Raw genomic sequence first — 16,447 nt, 5'->3', positions numbered from 1 at the left:
GGCTCGGGCTCTGAAGCTCGGTTGTACAATGGAAAAGAGGTGTGCTACCTTTGATGAACACTACTGAAAATGGTAATATTAATGTTAGCAGAATTGGAAACTTATGTTCCTGCCATGGTAGGATGAGCAGTTAGAAAGTAAAGAAATCTATGATCTAGTGTGCTGAAAAAGAGCATTTTCATTATAGCATTGCTACACTACGCATACCCTGGGGTAAAGCAAGGGACAGAAAAATTACGGTTTCTAGCCTACTGATAAAGAAGCAATCTTAACCACTGACCAAAGAAACTACAAAAGATAGCCATACAGCTTATATTTACCAACACCTTTTATGCTCATCAATCCAACTAAAGCAGCTTCCTGTAATCTGTCTGTTTACATTAGGATGACTCATTATTTGTTCAATCATCACATTTAACTGTTGAATGGAAGATAAAGTACAGGGAGAACTTCTCTGTGGGTGCTGTGAGGCCTTCTTTTCCTTCTTGCTCATCTTGAGGACTGGAGGTCGAACAGGCCCTGGTCGTATTCCAGCATTCCACTCAGTGGTCTGTGCAAGAGTCTTTACAGTTGCCTTGGTTATAGGGTATTCTGTGGATTCATTTGTTGCCCATGTGGGACGGCTTGGCATTTGCTGACTAGAATTCAGTAACATCTAGAACAAAAAAAAAACAACATAATAATAATAATAATAATAATAATAATAAGGAAGGTTCTGTATAGTTATTATTTCCTCAATGTTAGCCTCCACCCTTTCTGTTTTTTTTAAAACACTTCTGTATCTTTTAGCAACACATTATTGCAAGATTTTTTTTTTTTTTAATTCATCCCAGTTTTATAACAACATACTACTGTAGTTATTGTTGTTGATGTAGCTGAACAGCATACACATTTTAAAGTGTTGGGTTGGCCCACCATCAGTGTCCTGTAGTGCCTGGTGAAGATTACCTCATGCTTGCTCTATGGAGTTTACGCCTGGGCTTAGTGGAGATCAGACAAAGTAGTCTCTAACCTTTTGTTAGAGTGGCAGAACTGTACATAAAAATTTAACCAAGAACCTTTAGTTTTTAATTAAGGAATCCAGAGGTTATAAAAAGCATCAACACAATTATTATATTGTATTATTTTAATACATTATTTTGATTACATTTAAATAATTACAACCATGTTTTTTTCTGTCAAAAATTGGTAGCATAATTCTATTTTAGTATCAATACACTTAGAGAAAGTAGCAGGGTTCCAAAAAAATATAGCATTACACATCCCCACGTGTTGTTACAACTATTTAAATAGCATACCTTGAAACTGTTTTCAAAATGGCTGCTCTGGTGCACTGTAAATATTGCCCACATAGTCAAACAGGTAACACAGCAATAACGACCAATGATGTGGTACAGAACAGAAAAGCAAGGGATTTGGGATTTCTTCTGAAATTATTTCCTAAGATTTTTAGAGAAGTTTAAAAAATGGAGGCTTCATGAGTGCATTAATCACCACATTTAGCCCAGGACACACTACCTGATGCAATCAATTGCAACGTGATTTTTCAGTCACATCGGGCAGTGTGTTATACTTTGTGATGTGATTTTACAGGATCAGCCGATCGATTTCAGTCAGCTCGCAAAGTTTAAGCATGTTTAATATTTTGCGATGCGAAGCGAGAGGAGGTTTTCGTGTGCCCAGAGCAAAGCTTGTCAGCCACATGACGGAGACTGGGCGACCTGAGGCCAGGTTCCTTGGTGGGAAACAGCTGTCCAGAGCTTTTCCATCTGATTTGAGTCTGCCGATGGTTTGGCATGGCGACTCTTCTTCTTCCTTGGGGTGGGGGAGAAGGAGAAGCACAGGAAGACTGTGAAGACGGTTACCAGTGTGGGCTACTTTCCTGGGTGCATCGTCTGGTCTCCTTTGGCAGAGAGCCATGGGGGAGGACGCAGCCACTTCTCTAACGAGGGTGATGGGGAAGAGCGTTGTGCAGGCGTGAAGAACGGAGAGTGCTCTGTAGAGCTGCGGGAGAGACGTTTTTCAAGCGTGTGTTTGGAGAAATGTGCACAAACTCGCAGAAACTGCGATTAACCGATGCCTCCTTGGCGTGCTCTTACCCCAGGTAGGAAGTGCATCTGCCGTGCTTGTCCTTAACAGGCAGACTGGCCTTGCATGTGTCGCAGGGATAAAACCTGGGCATGATGCAAGAAGCATGCAATGCAGTGTACAGTAGACAGATGTACAGATGCTGCCTCTATCTGCTTATAGATAGCAACCGGGCGGGTCAAGACCCCAACAAGACCGGTTTGGTACTGGACCGGGGGAGTGAGCACAGTTCAGTAGAGGGCCGTGTAGGACCAGGTAGAAACTGGGTTGGTACTGTATGCTACCGGGTCGGAACCGGAGCGGCACTGGGTTGATTCGGTGACTTTAGCACCGTGTCAGTATTGTATGGTACTGGGTCTCTACAATACCGGTTTGGTGACTTTAGCACAGGTATGGTACAGGATGGTACCGGCACAGTTCAGTACCGGTTTGGTGACTTTAGCACCAGGTCTGTACTGTACCGCGTCAGTTCTGTACTGGTTCGGTGACCCAAATAGATATAATTGAAACCTGCTTGATTAATGTGCTCTTACAAGTGACTTTGCTTTGCGTAGTTTGTAGGTTATGGTGGAGGGTGGCTTCTTCCTTTCATGTTCCATTTTGCTGAGATCGGGATTAATCCCCTCTCCTTTGTTTCGTCTGCAGGGAAACATGTAAACAAAAAACAATCGGTAAAATGATTCATACTACAATATGTGCAATATGTTTTATTTGTGTAAGCCACTAATAAAATGTTTGCGTTGTGTGCTTCACAGAGAAAAGCACAACAAACTAATCAAAATTATTGTAAACATCATAAACAGTATTAACAGGCATTTTGATAAAGGGGAGCTTGATGAGGTAAGTGGTCTGTGATGGAGTACACCCCGCCCCTTTGTGTATTTTGTATTGTTTTGTATTCTTATTTAAAATGTACGGTTTGATGTTTAAAAACACATTGTTTTATTTTACAGCATGGATGGGGTTAAAATTCCCCATCCATGCTATCGTGCAGAATGTGACCGTCTCCATGTTGATTAATTTATTGCTAATCTGGAGACGGCCACATGTATAAAAACCTGCAGCTTTGGCTGAACGAGGTTGGTTGTTCAAAAGGCGGAATGTGTGTAAAGAGAACTGAAATACAGAAATAACAATTGCTACGTGTGCTGGTATACACCAGCACGATACTTGTTTGTTTTGTTCTGTGTCTGTTTTGTCTGTCTGTTTTGGCCACCATGATGTTTTGTTTGGAAAGTGTTTTGTTTAAACCTTTTTCTTTTATAATTAAAACACACCTCAGCAATTCATCCCCAGTGCTGTGTCTGTATATTTCCTGGTTTGACATCATCACAAGCCTATCAGTGACATGGTAATATTATGCTGTGTTTACCCCGTTAAAAAGCATGTGATGGCAATATATGCTTTAAACCAACAATAAAGTTCACATTTCAGATTAAACACTCCTTTTCTCAGATGATTCTGCCTGCCTGAGAGTATCATGCCTACTATTACAGGGAGTAATGCCAATGACAATGCTGGGGGACACTCCTCAAGTTTTTTTATAACAGGGAGATTCTACAGTAAATGGAAGCTTTTTAACTGTGATAAAATCTGCTAAGGGCATTCTGTAGCACAAGTTATTTGTATCAGAATCTATGGGTATACTGAAGTGCCCTGCCTGTCAGTGCAATTGCTTTAACTTGCCAATGTGTTATCTGTTTGACAGTGTGCTGTGCTCATCTGTAAATGAGATTTTATCAAATCCTGGATAAATATAGATAAGTTTTAAACAGTTGAAACATTCAGGACAAATGTTACCCAAGGCATACAGTATCGATTCAGAGGTTTTCATTACTACAGCTATGTAGCAGAAAGCTATTACCCTTGGTGTGCCTGTTCGAGGGGGTCGAAGTTGTCAAGGTAGTTGAAACGCAGGGTGTCAGTCGGGTGCTTGTCGGAGGACTTCCAGGGTGGAAGCCCTTTCCCCGGCATCCTAGATGCTTTCCCAAAAGTTCCCCTCCGGGATAAGGGCACCAACTGGGACAGAGAGGAGTGACTCAGTGTCAAGTCCAAGACATCCTTTCGGATTGGCTCGACTTCTGGAACAATAAACTCTGTCTTTTGGGGAGTCTGATGAGAAAACAAGCCAAAAATACATTTTCTAATCATTTCAGTGAGGAGCTACCAGTTTTGTTGCCTGACTAATTTATTGGTAGCGAACCTGTACTAACTCATATTTTAGTTTCCACATTTTACTTAATTTTGGTAACACATTTTCTCTGTCAAAAACATAGCATAATTTGATACAACATGACTCTTGTGCAGTTACTATATAGATCCACTTTTGTAACAGAACAAACACACAGAGAATTATAATTACCTCAGCTGTGACTTACTGTATTATCCCCAGCAGGAATTTGCATAAAGTGTAGATGGATGTATGTATCCACGTAACAGTTCTAGAGAAATGCTTGTCCATTTGTCAAGAAATGTGCTTATCCAATTCTTATAATAAATACTACATTTTATTTTTTTCAACATTTATGTATGTGATTAGACATCTATACAGAAGACTCATTTATTTATGGAAAACTAACAAAACGTTTTACTGAATGCTGTTAAAACAGTATCATTGTTAATCTTTAAATCGAATCACATGCTGTATTACTGTTGTTCAGACTAAATATATGTATATTACCATACATTATTACAAATATCAGAATCCGAGGGTATATTTGGCACCGTTTGTCTGCCTCTCTATCTCTGTCCACCGCTTGTCTCTCGGTCCACCATGTCTGCCTCTCTCTCTGTCCACTGTTTGTCTTCCTGTCTATCTGTCCACCGTTTGTCTGCCTGTCTCTCTGTCCAATGTTTGGCTGCCTGTCTCTCGGTCTACCGTTTGTCTGCCTGTCTCTCTGTCCACTGTTTGTCTGCCTGTCTCTCTGTCTAATGTTTGTCCTCCTGTCTCTCTGTCCACCATGTCTGCCTCTCTCTCCCTGTCCACTGTTTGTCTGCCTGTCTCTCTGTCCACCGTTTGTCTGCCTGTCTCTCTGTCCACTATTTGGCTGACTGTCTCTCTGTCTACCATTTGTCTGCCTGTCTCTCTGTCCACCATTTGTCTGCCTGTCTTTCTGTCCATATGCCACACAGTTTTATGTATCTGGAGAAGCACTTATTAACTTATAACAAATGCTGATCTGGACATCTAGCAGAAGCTACTCAGAGCATCAGAATCTGGAGTTATTAGGAAGGCATCTATCTATCTGCCTGTATGTGAAACGTAGATTTATTTATGTACATACAGTGGATACAGCATATTTATCTACTTTTTCATGTTACTGATGGCACTAATTTTGAATTTACAGCTGTGGCTGGTGATGAATGTCACTGACATGCAAGCTTGAATGTAAGGGATTATTTTCATAAAGCTTGGGACCTTTGGTCTGGTGACATGCAGCTCCCGAACCATTTCAATGTAGTGCCTCTTCCAGACTCCCTGCTCGAACGGAGTAGGTGAAAAGTTTATCCACCAGCCAAACCGCAGGCACTTGGGCATCCACAGCTGATCCAATTCTATCAGGTACCTCCAGTGCCAGCTCACCTGCAAAGAGGACAAACACAAGCTTCTAAATATTCTACTTAGCCATTGGCCAGGGGATACAATAAGAACATAAGAACATAAGAAATTTTACAAATGAGATGAGGCCATTCAACCCATCTTGCTTGTTTTGTTTTTAGTAGCTTATTGATCCCAGAATCTCATCAGGCAGCTTCTTGAAGGATCCCAGGGTGTCAGCTTCAACAACATTACTGGGGAGTTGGTTCCAGACCCTCACAATTCTCTGTGTAAAAAACTGCCTCCTATTTTCTGTTCTGAATGCCCCTTTATCTAATCTCCATTTGTGACCCCTGGTCCTTGTTTCTTTTTTCAGGTCAAAGAAGTCCCCTGGGTCGACATTGTCTGTTCCTTTTAGGATTTTGAATGTTTGAATCAGATCGCCGCGTAGTCTTCTTTGTTCAAGACTGAATAGATTAAATTATTTTAGCCTGTCTGCATATGACATGCCTTTTAAACCCGGAATAATTCTGGTTGCTCTTCTTTGCACTCTTTCTAGAGTAGCAATATCCTTTTTGTAACGAGGTGACGAGAACTGAACACAATATTCTAGGTGAGGTCTTACTAATGCATTGTAAAGTTTTAACATTACTTCCCTTGATTTAAATTCAACACTTCTCACAATATATCTGAGCTTCTTGTTGCTGCGGGCTACCCACAGCAACACCTATAGAGTTGAAGTAAAATCTCTTAAACCCAATTCACACTGAGCAAGATTTGTTTTTGAAGAATGAAAACCTGAAAAAAAAGAAAAACTGTTGATTCCACAAATTTGTTCAAAAACACGTGGCTTAACATCGGCTTGCTGCAAGACTTACAGATGAAGTTGTGGAAGACAATCTCAGGTTGCCTGTGGGAGCAAAGACAAGGGATCAGAGACAGAATTGTGAGGGTCTAGAACCAACTCCCCAGTAATGTTGTTGAAACTGACACCCTGGGATCCTTCAAGAAGCTGCTTGATGAGATTCTGGGATCAATAAGCTACTAACAACCAAATGAGCAAGATGGGCTGAATGGCCTCCTCTCGTTTGTAAACTTTCTTATGTTCTTATGTTCTAGAGAAACTGTATTAGAGCAGGATACTGAAACCAATATGTGGGGAGACATAGAAAAGAAAAATGGGTCTTTAAATGATATGATGGTTTTAAAACCCCAGTCCTGGAGTGTAGTCGTTGCTAGCACTGTGAAGGACAGCAGCTCACAGTTAGAGAGTGAGGATGAGTCTGATCTCACTGATTCCGCTCAGGCCTCCAAGTCCTTGTTGTTGAGGGACAGTGTGGCAAAGTGGTAATTAGTAGCAGGTGTATATCAGGTGCAGTGCGGATGCAGTAATTCCAATAACAAACAGACAGCAAAGTACGGGTGAAATGAGGGTTTTAATGATTAGAAATCCAATTGTCTGATGACCAGCCAGAAAACAATAATGAGCTGGCAATACACAGCAATGTGTATTGCACAGTTATGAAAAAGGGTTGCAGTCCCACAAACAATAAACATGGTACAAAACACACACAATTAGACACACACAATCACAGGTTCAAAGTGAGTGCTCTCAGTGCTTGTGGTGAAGTACAATATGTTACATGCTATTGGTGAAAAACAAGTGCTGTGGTGATCCGGCTTTGTGCTGGCCCCTGGCGACAGCTCCGGAATTGAGTTTAGCCGTCTAGTGCTATTTAACAAAAAAATCACAGACAGTTACTAAACAGAAAATACCAACAAAACACTCACAAACTCTTTATTTTTATTTTGGGGATATCTCCCGGTCCTTCTAGTCTCCTCGTATCTCTGAAACCCAAGCAAAGAAAAAAATTTACAATTCTCCGGCCCCTTTTATGTGATTATGCATGACCCCTTGGTAAACGATTACAGCTGACTCTATTGCCTGCAGCTGCTACCTCGTTTACCTTCCAGGTCAATACGTTCCTGCACCGGAGTCTCGTCTTCTTCCAGGTTGACTGACTTCCCGACCTAGGGAATGAACTGTCAGGACAGCCTGTGCGAAGCCTTTCCCTTTCGCTACTTGGTACCCTCACAGGTCGAGAGGGAGATTTACAACCAGAACTCTGAATTATATTTGTATAGTGAGCAGAGCATAAAATAGTTTTTAGAGCTCACAAAAGGGAGGAGAAAGTTTAATGTTGAGGATTTTTTTTCCTAACGTTAAAATGTTCCTGGATTCTGCTGCATTTAGTAAAGAAGGCGTCAGGGTCCAATTTCATGGAACAGGATCGCTGGATTCTGCAAAATTTTATTGCAAAGATTCGTGGCAGTCTTAAAAAAATAGTTAAAATGATAAGAAATCCTTCTTGTGTTTTTGCTATCATGCTTGTCTGTTTTGTATTATTTTCTTGTTTCATCCCAAAGAGCATTTTTTTTTTTATAAGGAACTGTGAGGGAAATATAATGAGTTCTGGTTGTAAATCTCCCTCTCGACCTGTGAGGGTACTAAGTAGCGAAAGGGAAAGGCTTTGGACAGGTTGGTCTGACAGTTTATTCCCTGGGTCGGGAGGTCAGTCAGCCTGGATAAAGACGAGACTCCAATGCGGGAACATATTGACCTGGAAGGTAAACGAGGTAGCAGCTGCAAGCAATAGAGTTAGCTGTAATCGTTTACCAAGGGGTCATGCATAAAAGGGGCCGGAGAATTGTAAATCTTTTCCTTCGCTTGGGTTTCAGAGTTACGAGGAGACTGGAAGGACCGGGAGATATCCCCAAACTGAAATAAAGAGTTTGTGAGTGTTTTGTTGGTGTTTTCTGTTTAGTAACTGTCTGTGTTTGTTTCGTTAAATAGCACTAGATGGCGAAACAAATCCGGAGCTGTCGCCAGGGACCAGCACAAAGCCGGATCACCACAGCACTTGTTTTCACAAATAGCACGTAATATATTGTACTTCACCACAAGCACTGACAGCACTCACTTTGGACCTGTGATCGTGTGTGTCTAATTGTGTGTGTTTTGTACCGTGTTAATTGTTTGCGGGACTGCAACCCTTTTTCATTATTGTGCAATACATATTGCTGTGTATTGCCAGCCCATTATTGTTTTCTGGCTGGTCATTAGACAATTGGAATTCTAATCATTAAAACCCTCATTCCACCCGTACTTTGTTGTCTGTTTGTTATTTGGAATTACTGCATCCGCACTGCACCTGCTATACACCTGCTACTAATTACCACTTTGCCACAGGAACATAATGTAAATGTGCAGGGATACACTGTGAATATCTATCTAAAAAAAACTTGTAATCTTTTTACAAGAAACACACTGTGATCAGAAAAAACAGCCAGACTGGGAAAAGGAGTGGAAAGGGGAAGTAGTTTAGCTACGGGTCTAATATGAGCGCTGGAGTGGCAGTTTTATTTAGAGAAAGTTTTAATCCTGATTCTTAAATTACTACATACATGTTAAAAAGTTATCTGCTTGAAGTGAAGGCAATAATAGGTGATCAATCATTTTGTTTATAAATAGTTATGCTCCCAATGGAGAGACTGGACTTTTTAAAGGTTTTAGATCAGATTCAGAAGAAAGATAGTTTTTAGCTGGGGATTTTAACTGTACAGTGAATTTTAAAAGAGGACAGAAATCACCTAGAGCCACACCCGCAATATGCCAGGGAACTGATGTCTGGAAGGCAGTATACATGGGTAAACATCTGTAACAGTACTCTCTCTCTGGCTAAACTAGATTGAATTTATGTTTTTAAAAAACAATTACATTTGATCAAAACCTGTCACATTTCCCCCACTGTCTGATTATGATCTTTGATTTCTTTTATTGCTCTCTTTTAAACACAGCCGCTCCTCTTGGAAGTTTGATATTAGATTATTAAATGATCCACATTTTAAAAAAGTGTCTGTTTTTTCTAGGAAAGATGGAGGGCTTGTAAAGCTTCTTTTTCCTCTCTGAGACAGTGGTGCGATATGGTAAAGGTGCAGATAAAACCAGATAAAACAGTACAATGAAAATGTTACAAAGAGTGTTAATGAGTCTCTGCAAGAGCTGGAGCGGGACGTCTTAGCCATCCAAGGGGCTCTGGACTCCAACCCAAATGACAGTTTGATTAGAAACCTGAAGTATAAAAAACAATTAATAGCATATCTGTTGGATGTAAAGGTGCAGGGAGCGCTGGTGAGGTCCAGGGTACAGGGTTTGACTCAGATTGACGCACCCACACATTTCTTTTTTGGACTGGAGAAGAAAAGCGTCCAGCTGAAGATCATTCACTGCCTGACGAGGCCAGAAAGAGTGGAGCTGAGGGAGCCGGAAAATATATGGATGTACGCTGTTGAGTTCTACTCAGGCCTGTTCACAATGGAAGCTGAGGCTGAGCCTGAGGAGGTACAGGTTTTCCTCCAGGGTCTGACGTGTCTGCCTGAGGTCAAGAGAGAAGAGCTGGGGAGGTCACTGTCTGTGGCAGAGCTCTCTAGCACCCTCTAGAGACTAAAAGGAGGTAGCACCTGGAATTGATGGACTGCCCATAGAGTTTTTCAAGATTTTTGGGACCTGCTTAAAAATGACCTGTTCAATGTGTTTGAAGAGAGATTTCAAAAAGGAGACATGCCTCTGAGCTGCTGCCTCAAAGCCCTGGCCAGTAGACTGAGTTTGGTGATTGAGAAGGTTATGCACACTGACCAGACTGATTACATACCAAATATATCTATTTTTTAAATTAGAGACATATTGGTGGCTTCCAAGCTCTTTGGCTTCAGTACTGGTCTGTTTTCCTTAGATTAGGAAAAAGCTTTTGGCCGAGTGTACCACCAATACTTGTGGGTGGTTTTTGAAGCCTTCAATCTCAGCCCTGATTTTATTTTTAAAGTGCTCTATTGTAATGTTTTCAGTGTTCTGAAAATAAATGGGGGACTAGTCCATCGTTCTCAGTGCAGAGAGGAATTAGGCAGGGCTGCCCTTTATCAGGCATGTTATATCCTTTATCAATTGAACCCTGAATGAACAAATTAAGAAATGTGTTAACAAGTTTCTTTATTCCAAACTGCATTACTCAGTCAATAAAGGTTTCAGCCTATGCTGATGATATTATTGTGTTTGTCTGCAATCAAGAGGATGTACAGATTTTAATTGAAATCTCATCAGTGCGTGTGAACTGGTGTAACAGCAGTGCTGTGCTTAATGGGAAGGGACAGCGGTGCAGATCTCTGACATTACTGGACAAACAGTGGAGTCAGACGTGTTGTAAATATTTGACGGTTTATTTGGGAGATGAGAAGGTGGTGCAGAAGAACTGGGAAGGAGTTTTAGAAAAAGTTAAGGGCCATTTACAGAGGTGGCTTCTTCCTCAGATGTCATTTAGAGGACGTGTGCTGGTTATTAATAATTTGGTTGCCTCTAGTCTATGCATAAATTAATCTGTGTAGAGACGCCACAGCTCCTGTTTAAACTGATTAAATGCCTGCTTTTAGAGTTTTTTTGGGATGTGTGCTGTATCTGCCCCTGGATGAGGGAGGATAGGGGCTCGTGGATACTGCATGCAGGACAGCTGTTTTTGGGCTCCAGACTTTACAGAAACGGTTATATTCCCCTGAACAGCTGCCCTGGAGGGAACTGGCACTCTTTTTCCTTTGCCAGACCTGGGGGCTTGGTCTTGATTTTCATTTGTTTCTTTTAGATTGCAGCAAATTACATTTTTCATGTCTTCCCTTTTTTTACAGGAGTATGCTGAGAGCTTGGATGTGTGAGTATGACAAAAGTACCATTAATCCCATTTTGGGTTCTGGAGAAGCCTTTAGTTTTTAATTCACACGTAATCACATCTCTTAATAAATCACAATCCTTTAATGGTTCACTCATGAGAGCTAATTTGTTTAAAATCTGTAATCTGATAAGACACAGAGCAGTGTATCTGGAAAAGCCCTGAGTGTATAGCCGGTGCCCTGGCCATGCAGTCTGTGCGTGTGGCGGGTCTGTACCTGGCACAGCTCCGCAACGTCTCTGGAGTGGCGAGAGGCACTGGAGATGTTTTTTTAATGCATGTCAAATCCCTCAGCAAACTCCTTTTCCTTCTCTACTAGTCTCTCCAGCAATTATTCCAACAAATGAAGAGACTGGCCAGATTCTAAAAATGAAGGAGTTGTGTAAACTTCATCTGCCCAGTTTAGAAGGAAAAACGGTATCAAATGTATGTAAAAGTCAAGCACAGGATCAACTCAAGGCTCTTTCAGACACACACTTGAGGAAGCGTTTGGGGGCAGGAGAGGCAGACAAGCCAGCCTGGAGGACTTTTTACAAACCCCCACCGTTCCATACTAATCTAGATGAAACAAAGCCATGCATTAATCTCTCTGCATCAGATACAGAAATAATTGGTCCAAGTTTGGCTATATTTCTCAAATGGTAAAAATATACTTTAGTAATTACATCTTTAAATTTGGAGTTGCTTCCCAGCGACAGCGTGTGGAAGCGACATCGTGTGAGAAGTACAAGTGGACAAGTACAACGCAGTTAGAAGCAGAAAGGAGGAATTACATCTTTAAATTTGGAGTTGCTTTAATCAGAAAACATTGCAGCTTAAAGCCTTGCAGCTGCGTGTATTTTTCTGATAAGCTGAAACTTGGAGCAGCTGATTCAAATCCCGCGGCGTTCTGGGACACGGGGGAGGAGCGGAGCCCGCAGCACAAACACAAAGGCAGACAGGCTTCCCAGCGACAGTGTGTGGAAGTGACATCGTGTGAGAAGTACGAGTTGGCAAGTACAACGCAGTTAGAAGCATTTGAAAGCAGGTTGACAGCTGCAGAAGCTACACTAAACTTAAAAAAATAAAAATAAAATAAGGTCTTCAAGCCAGTAATCTGTGATAACTGCATGATGTGGGAAATCTGAGAAAACCCAACAGAGCTCAGCCAAGTTTGTGTAAAGTGCCGCACAGTCCAGGACTTGCTTCAGCGATTAAGCCTGCTAGAAAAGGAGCTGGAGGAAATGAGACAGCAACAGGAGCTTGAGGAGCTGACACACCCACAATTCATGGAAGTCTGCACCCCTAGCAGACTGAAAGCCACCAGGGAGATGGAAGAGAGTTGAAACAGCAGGGTTCAGATAGGCAGAAGCAGGGAAAAAAAGAAACTTCGTCAAACACAACCACCAGAAATCCAGACATCCAACACATTTGAGCCACTTCAACATTTAGATGACCAAAACCAACACCAAGAGAATGAAAGAAACAACACACAGGATCCTATAAACAGTGCTGGCCAGGCAGCAAAAAGAAGGGAGGTCATGATTGTTGGGGACTCCATACTGAGAAACACAGCAAGTTCAGTTCGCAGTTTGGACCCCCTTACTACAACAGTGTGCTGCCTTCCAGGAGCCTCAGTCAAGCACACCACTGAGAATGTGGACAGGCTCCTACAACGAACAGGAGACGACCCGGTAGTAGTCGTCCACATTGGTACAAACAACATTGGTAGAGACAGGCCAAGATCTCTGCAAAACAAATTCAGAGAGCTAGGTAGGAAATTAAGACAAGACCAAAACTGTGGTATTTTCTGGGATACTGCCGGCGCCTTGCAAAGGACCATATGGACAGCTGGAAATACACAATCAAAATGCATGGCTGAAATCATGGTGCACACAGGAAGGCTTCACCTTTCTTGAACATTGGAGCACTTTCTACAACAAGGGCTATCTATACAGGTTGGACGGACTGCACTTAAACAGAAAGGGAACCAATCTACTTAGAGAAAGGATCCTTGAGGAGGTCCAGAAGCATTTAAACTAGAAAGGAAGGGGGGAGAAAACAAAAAAACAGAAGGGAGACCACATCAAAACAAGGGCAACAACTCAGGTAAGACCACTATTAAATGTATTTATCTTAATGCTAGAAGTCTCAGAAACAAAATGTTAGAACTTGAAGCTACTGCACTAACAAGTAACTACGATGTGATAGGTGTTACAGAAACTTGGTTGTCTGAGAGTGATGGAGACGAATATAATATTAGTGGGTACACACTGTATAGGAAAGACAGGCAGGACAGAAGAGGCGGAGGGGTATACATAAGAAATAGACTTGAAGCCCAGGTGTTAAATCTGGACAAAGAAAACAACGCCGAATCAATACGGGTCAGAATTAATGGACAAAAATTCAGACGCCGAGCAAAATAATCTGTTATACAATGACATTAGAAATGCATGTAGCAAAGGAGAAGCATTACTAAATGGGGGATTTCAACTTCCCCCACATAAAATGGGAAAATCCGGTGGGGAGCACGACGAACGAAATTGAAATGGTGGAAATGACAAATGACTGCTTCCTAACGCAATTTGTCAAGGCACCGACTAGAGGGGAGGCATGCCTTGATTCAGTCTTTTCAAATTATGAAGACAGAATAACTAAAACAGAGGTCAGAGAGCCATTGGCAAACTCAGACCACAACATGGTCTCATTTGAAGTGATTTTTAAAACCCAAAAAGTAATGACTAAAGCTAAGGTTTACAATTTTAGAAAAGCAAACTATGAAGGTATGAAACAGAGACTAACAGAAGTAGATTGGAGTAAAATACAGAAAACATCCACAGAAAAAGGATGGCTGTTTTTTTAAAAAATGTAGTACTAGAGGCGCAAAACAATTACATCCCCAAAGTAGACAAATCTAAATCTAAAACAAAATGGCCAAAATGGTTTAATAGATCAATTATAAAAAACATTCAGCGAAGAAAGGAACTTTATAGAGCGTTTAAAAGGGACCAAAAACAAAAGTACACAGAAGGAGTACTTGGAACTGCAAACACAAGTCAAAAAGGAAGTGAGAAGGCCAAGAGAGAGATAGAAATCAATATTGCTAAGGGGGCTAAAACCAATTCCAAAATGTGTTTCCAATATTATAACAGCAAGAGAACATCCAAAGAACATAAGAACATAAGAAGAACATAAGGAAGTTTACAAACGAGAGGAGGCCATTCAGTCCATCTTGCTCATTTGGTTGTTAGTAGCTTATTGATCCCAGAATCTCATCAAGCAGCTTCTTGAAGGATCCCAGGGTGTCAGCTTCAACAACATTACTGGGGAGTTGGTTCCAGACCCTCACAATTCTCTGTGTAAAAAACTGCTTTTTCTATTTTCTGTTCTGAATGCCCCTTTATCTAATCTCCATTTGTGACCCCTGCTCCTTGTTTCTTTTTTCAGGTCAAAGAAGTCCCCTGGGTCGACATTGTCTATACCTTTTAGGATGTTGAATGCTTGAATCAGATCGCCGCATAGTCTTCTTTGTTCAAGACTGAACAGATTCAATTCTTTTAGCCTGTCTGCATACGACATGCCTTTTAAACCCGGGATAATTCTGATTGCTCTTCTTTGCACTCTTTCTAGAGCAGCAATATCCTTTTTGTAACAAGCTGACCAGTATTGAACACAATATTCTAGGTGAGGTCTTACTAATGCATTGTAAAGTTTTAACATTACTTCCCTTGATTTAAATTCAACACTTCTCACAGGGGACACTGCTGTTGTACCCTTGAGCAAGGTACTTTACCTAGATTGCTCCAGTAAAAACCCAACTGTATAAATGGGTAATTGTATGTAAAAGTAATGTGATATCTGTATAATGTGAAATAATGTATAATGTGAAATCTTGTAACAATTGTAAGTCGCCCTGGATAAGGGCGTCTGCTAAGAAATAAATTAATAATAATAATAATAATAATAATATCCGAGCATCTTGTTGGCCTTTTTCATAGCTTCCCCACATTGTCTAGATGAAGACATTTCTGAGTCAACATAAACTTCTAGGTCTTTTTCATAGTTCCCTTCTTCAATTTCAGTATCTCCCATATGATATTTATTATGTACATTTTTATTGCCTGCATGCAATACTTTACACTTTTCTCTATTAAATTTCATTTGCCATGTGTCTGCCCAGTTCTGAATGCTGTCTAGATCATTTTGGATGACCTTTGCTGCTGCAACAGTGTTTGCCACTATGTTTGCCTATTTTTGTGTCGTCTGCAACGAGTTTGCTTACTATACCAAAATCGAAATCATTAATGTAGATTAGGAATAGCAGAGGACCTAATACTGATCCCTGTGGTACACCACTGGTTACCTCGCTCCATTTTGAGGTTTCTCCGCTAATCAGTACTTTCTGTTTTCTACATGTTAACCACTCCCTAATCCATGTGCATGCATTTCCTTGAATCCCTACTGCGTTCAGTTTGAGAATTAATCTTTTATGCGGGACTTTGTCAAAAGCTTTCTGGAAATCTAAATAAACCATGTCGTATGCTTTGCAATTATCCATTGTCAATGTTGCATCCTCAAAAAAGACAAGCAGGTTAGTTAGACACAATCTCCCTTTCCTTAAACCAAGAGGAGGTTAAATGTCTAAGAGACACAAATGGCAAAATCATAGACGAAGAAAAAAAAATAACAAATATATTAAATGATTACTTTTCAAAGGTTTTTACATGTTTTTACATGTCGACCTGTTCCTATCCAGTTTTAAATAACTTTAGCATAACAGAGGTAGAAGTGTTAAAGGGACTAGGAGCTCTTAAAATAAACAAATCCCCTGGGCCAGATGAGATCCTCCCAATAGTACTCAAAGAAATAAAATAAGTTATTTACAAACCGCTAACCAAGATCATGCAACAGTCTCTTAACACAGGGGTTGTACCGACACACTGGAAAATAGCAAACGTAATACCGATCCACAAAAAGGGAGACAAAACCAAACCAGGTAACTACAGACCAATAAGCCTGACTTCTATTATATGTAAACTTATGGAAACTATAATAAGATCCAAATTGG

At 40.8% G+C, this 16,447-nt stretch overlaps 1 protein-coding gene across 8 annotated transcripts in view; it reads right to left on the bottom strand.

Moving 5' to 3' along the window:
• The window catches only part of fbxo16 (F-box protein 16), a 93,025-nt gene that overhangs the window by 22,749 nt on the left and 53,829 nt on the right, over positions 1-16,447 (bottom strand). For 6 of the 8 annotated variants that reach the window (XM_059025364.1, XM_059025361.1, XM_059025365.1 and 3 more), the window contains 4 exons: positions 5,507-5,671; positions 3,953-4,200; positions 2,622-2,727; positions 442-655 (listed from right to left, as the gene is read on the bottom strand). In XM_059025364.1, the coding sequence (XP_058881347.1) occupies positions 442-655; positions 2,622-2,727; positions 3,953-4,200; positions 5,507-5,671 (733 nt within the window). Of the gene's footprint in view, positions 1-441; positions 656-1,167; positions 1,816-2,621; positions 2,728-3,952; positions 4,201-5,506; positions 5,672-16,447 lie in introns of those variants that run through there. The other 2 variants (XM_059025366.1, XM_034018985.2) reach the window with 2 other exon arrangements.

This window comes from Acipenser ruthenus, chromosome 6, assembly GCF_902713425.1.
Source record: "Acipenser ruthenus chromosome 6, fAciRut3.2 maternal haplotype, whole genome shotgun sequence".
NCBI classification, from domain to species: Eukaryota; Metazoa; Chordata; class Actinopteri; order Acipenseriformes; family Acipenseridae; genus Acipenser; species Acipenser ruthenus.
The sequence above is the reverse complement of the archived record's forward strand: the minus strand, read 5'-3'. Positions and strand labels throughout refer to the sequence as shown.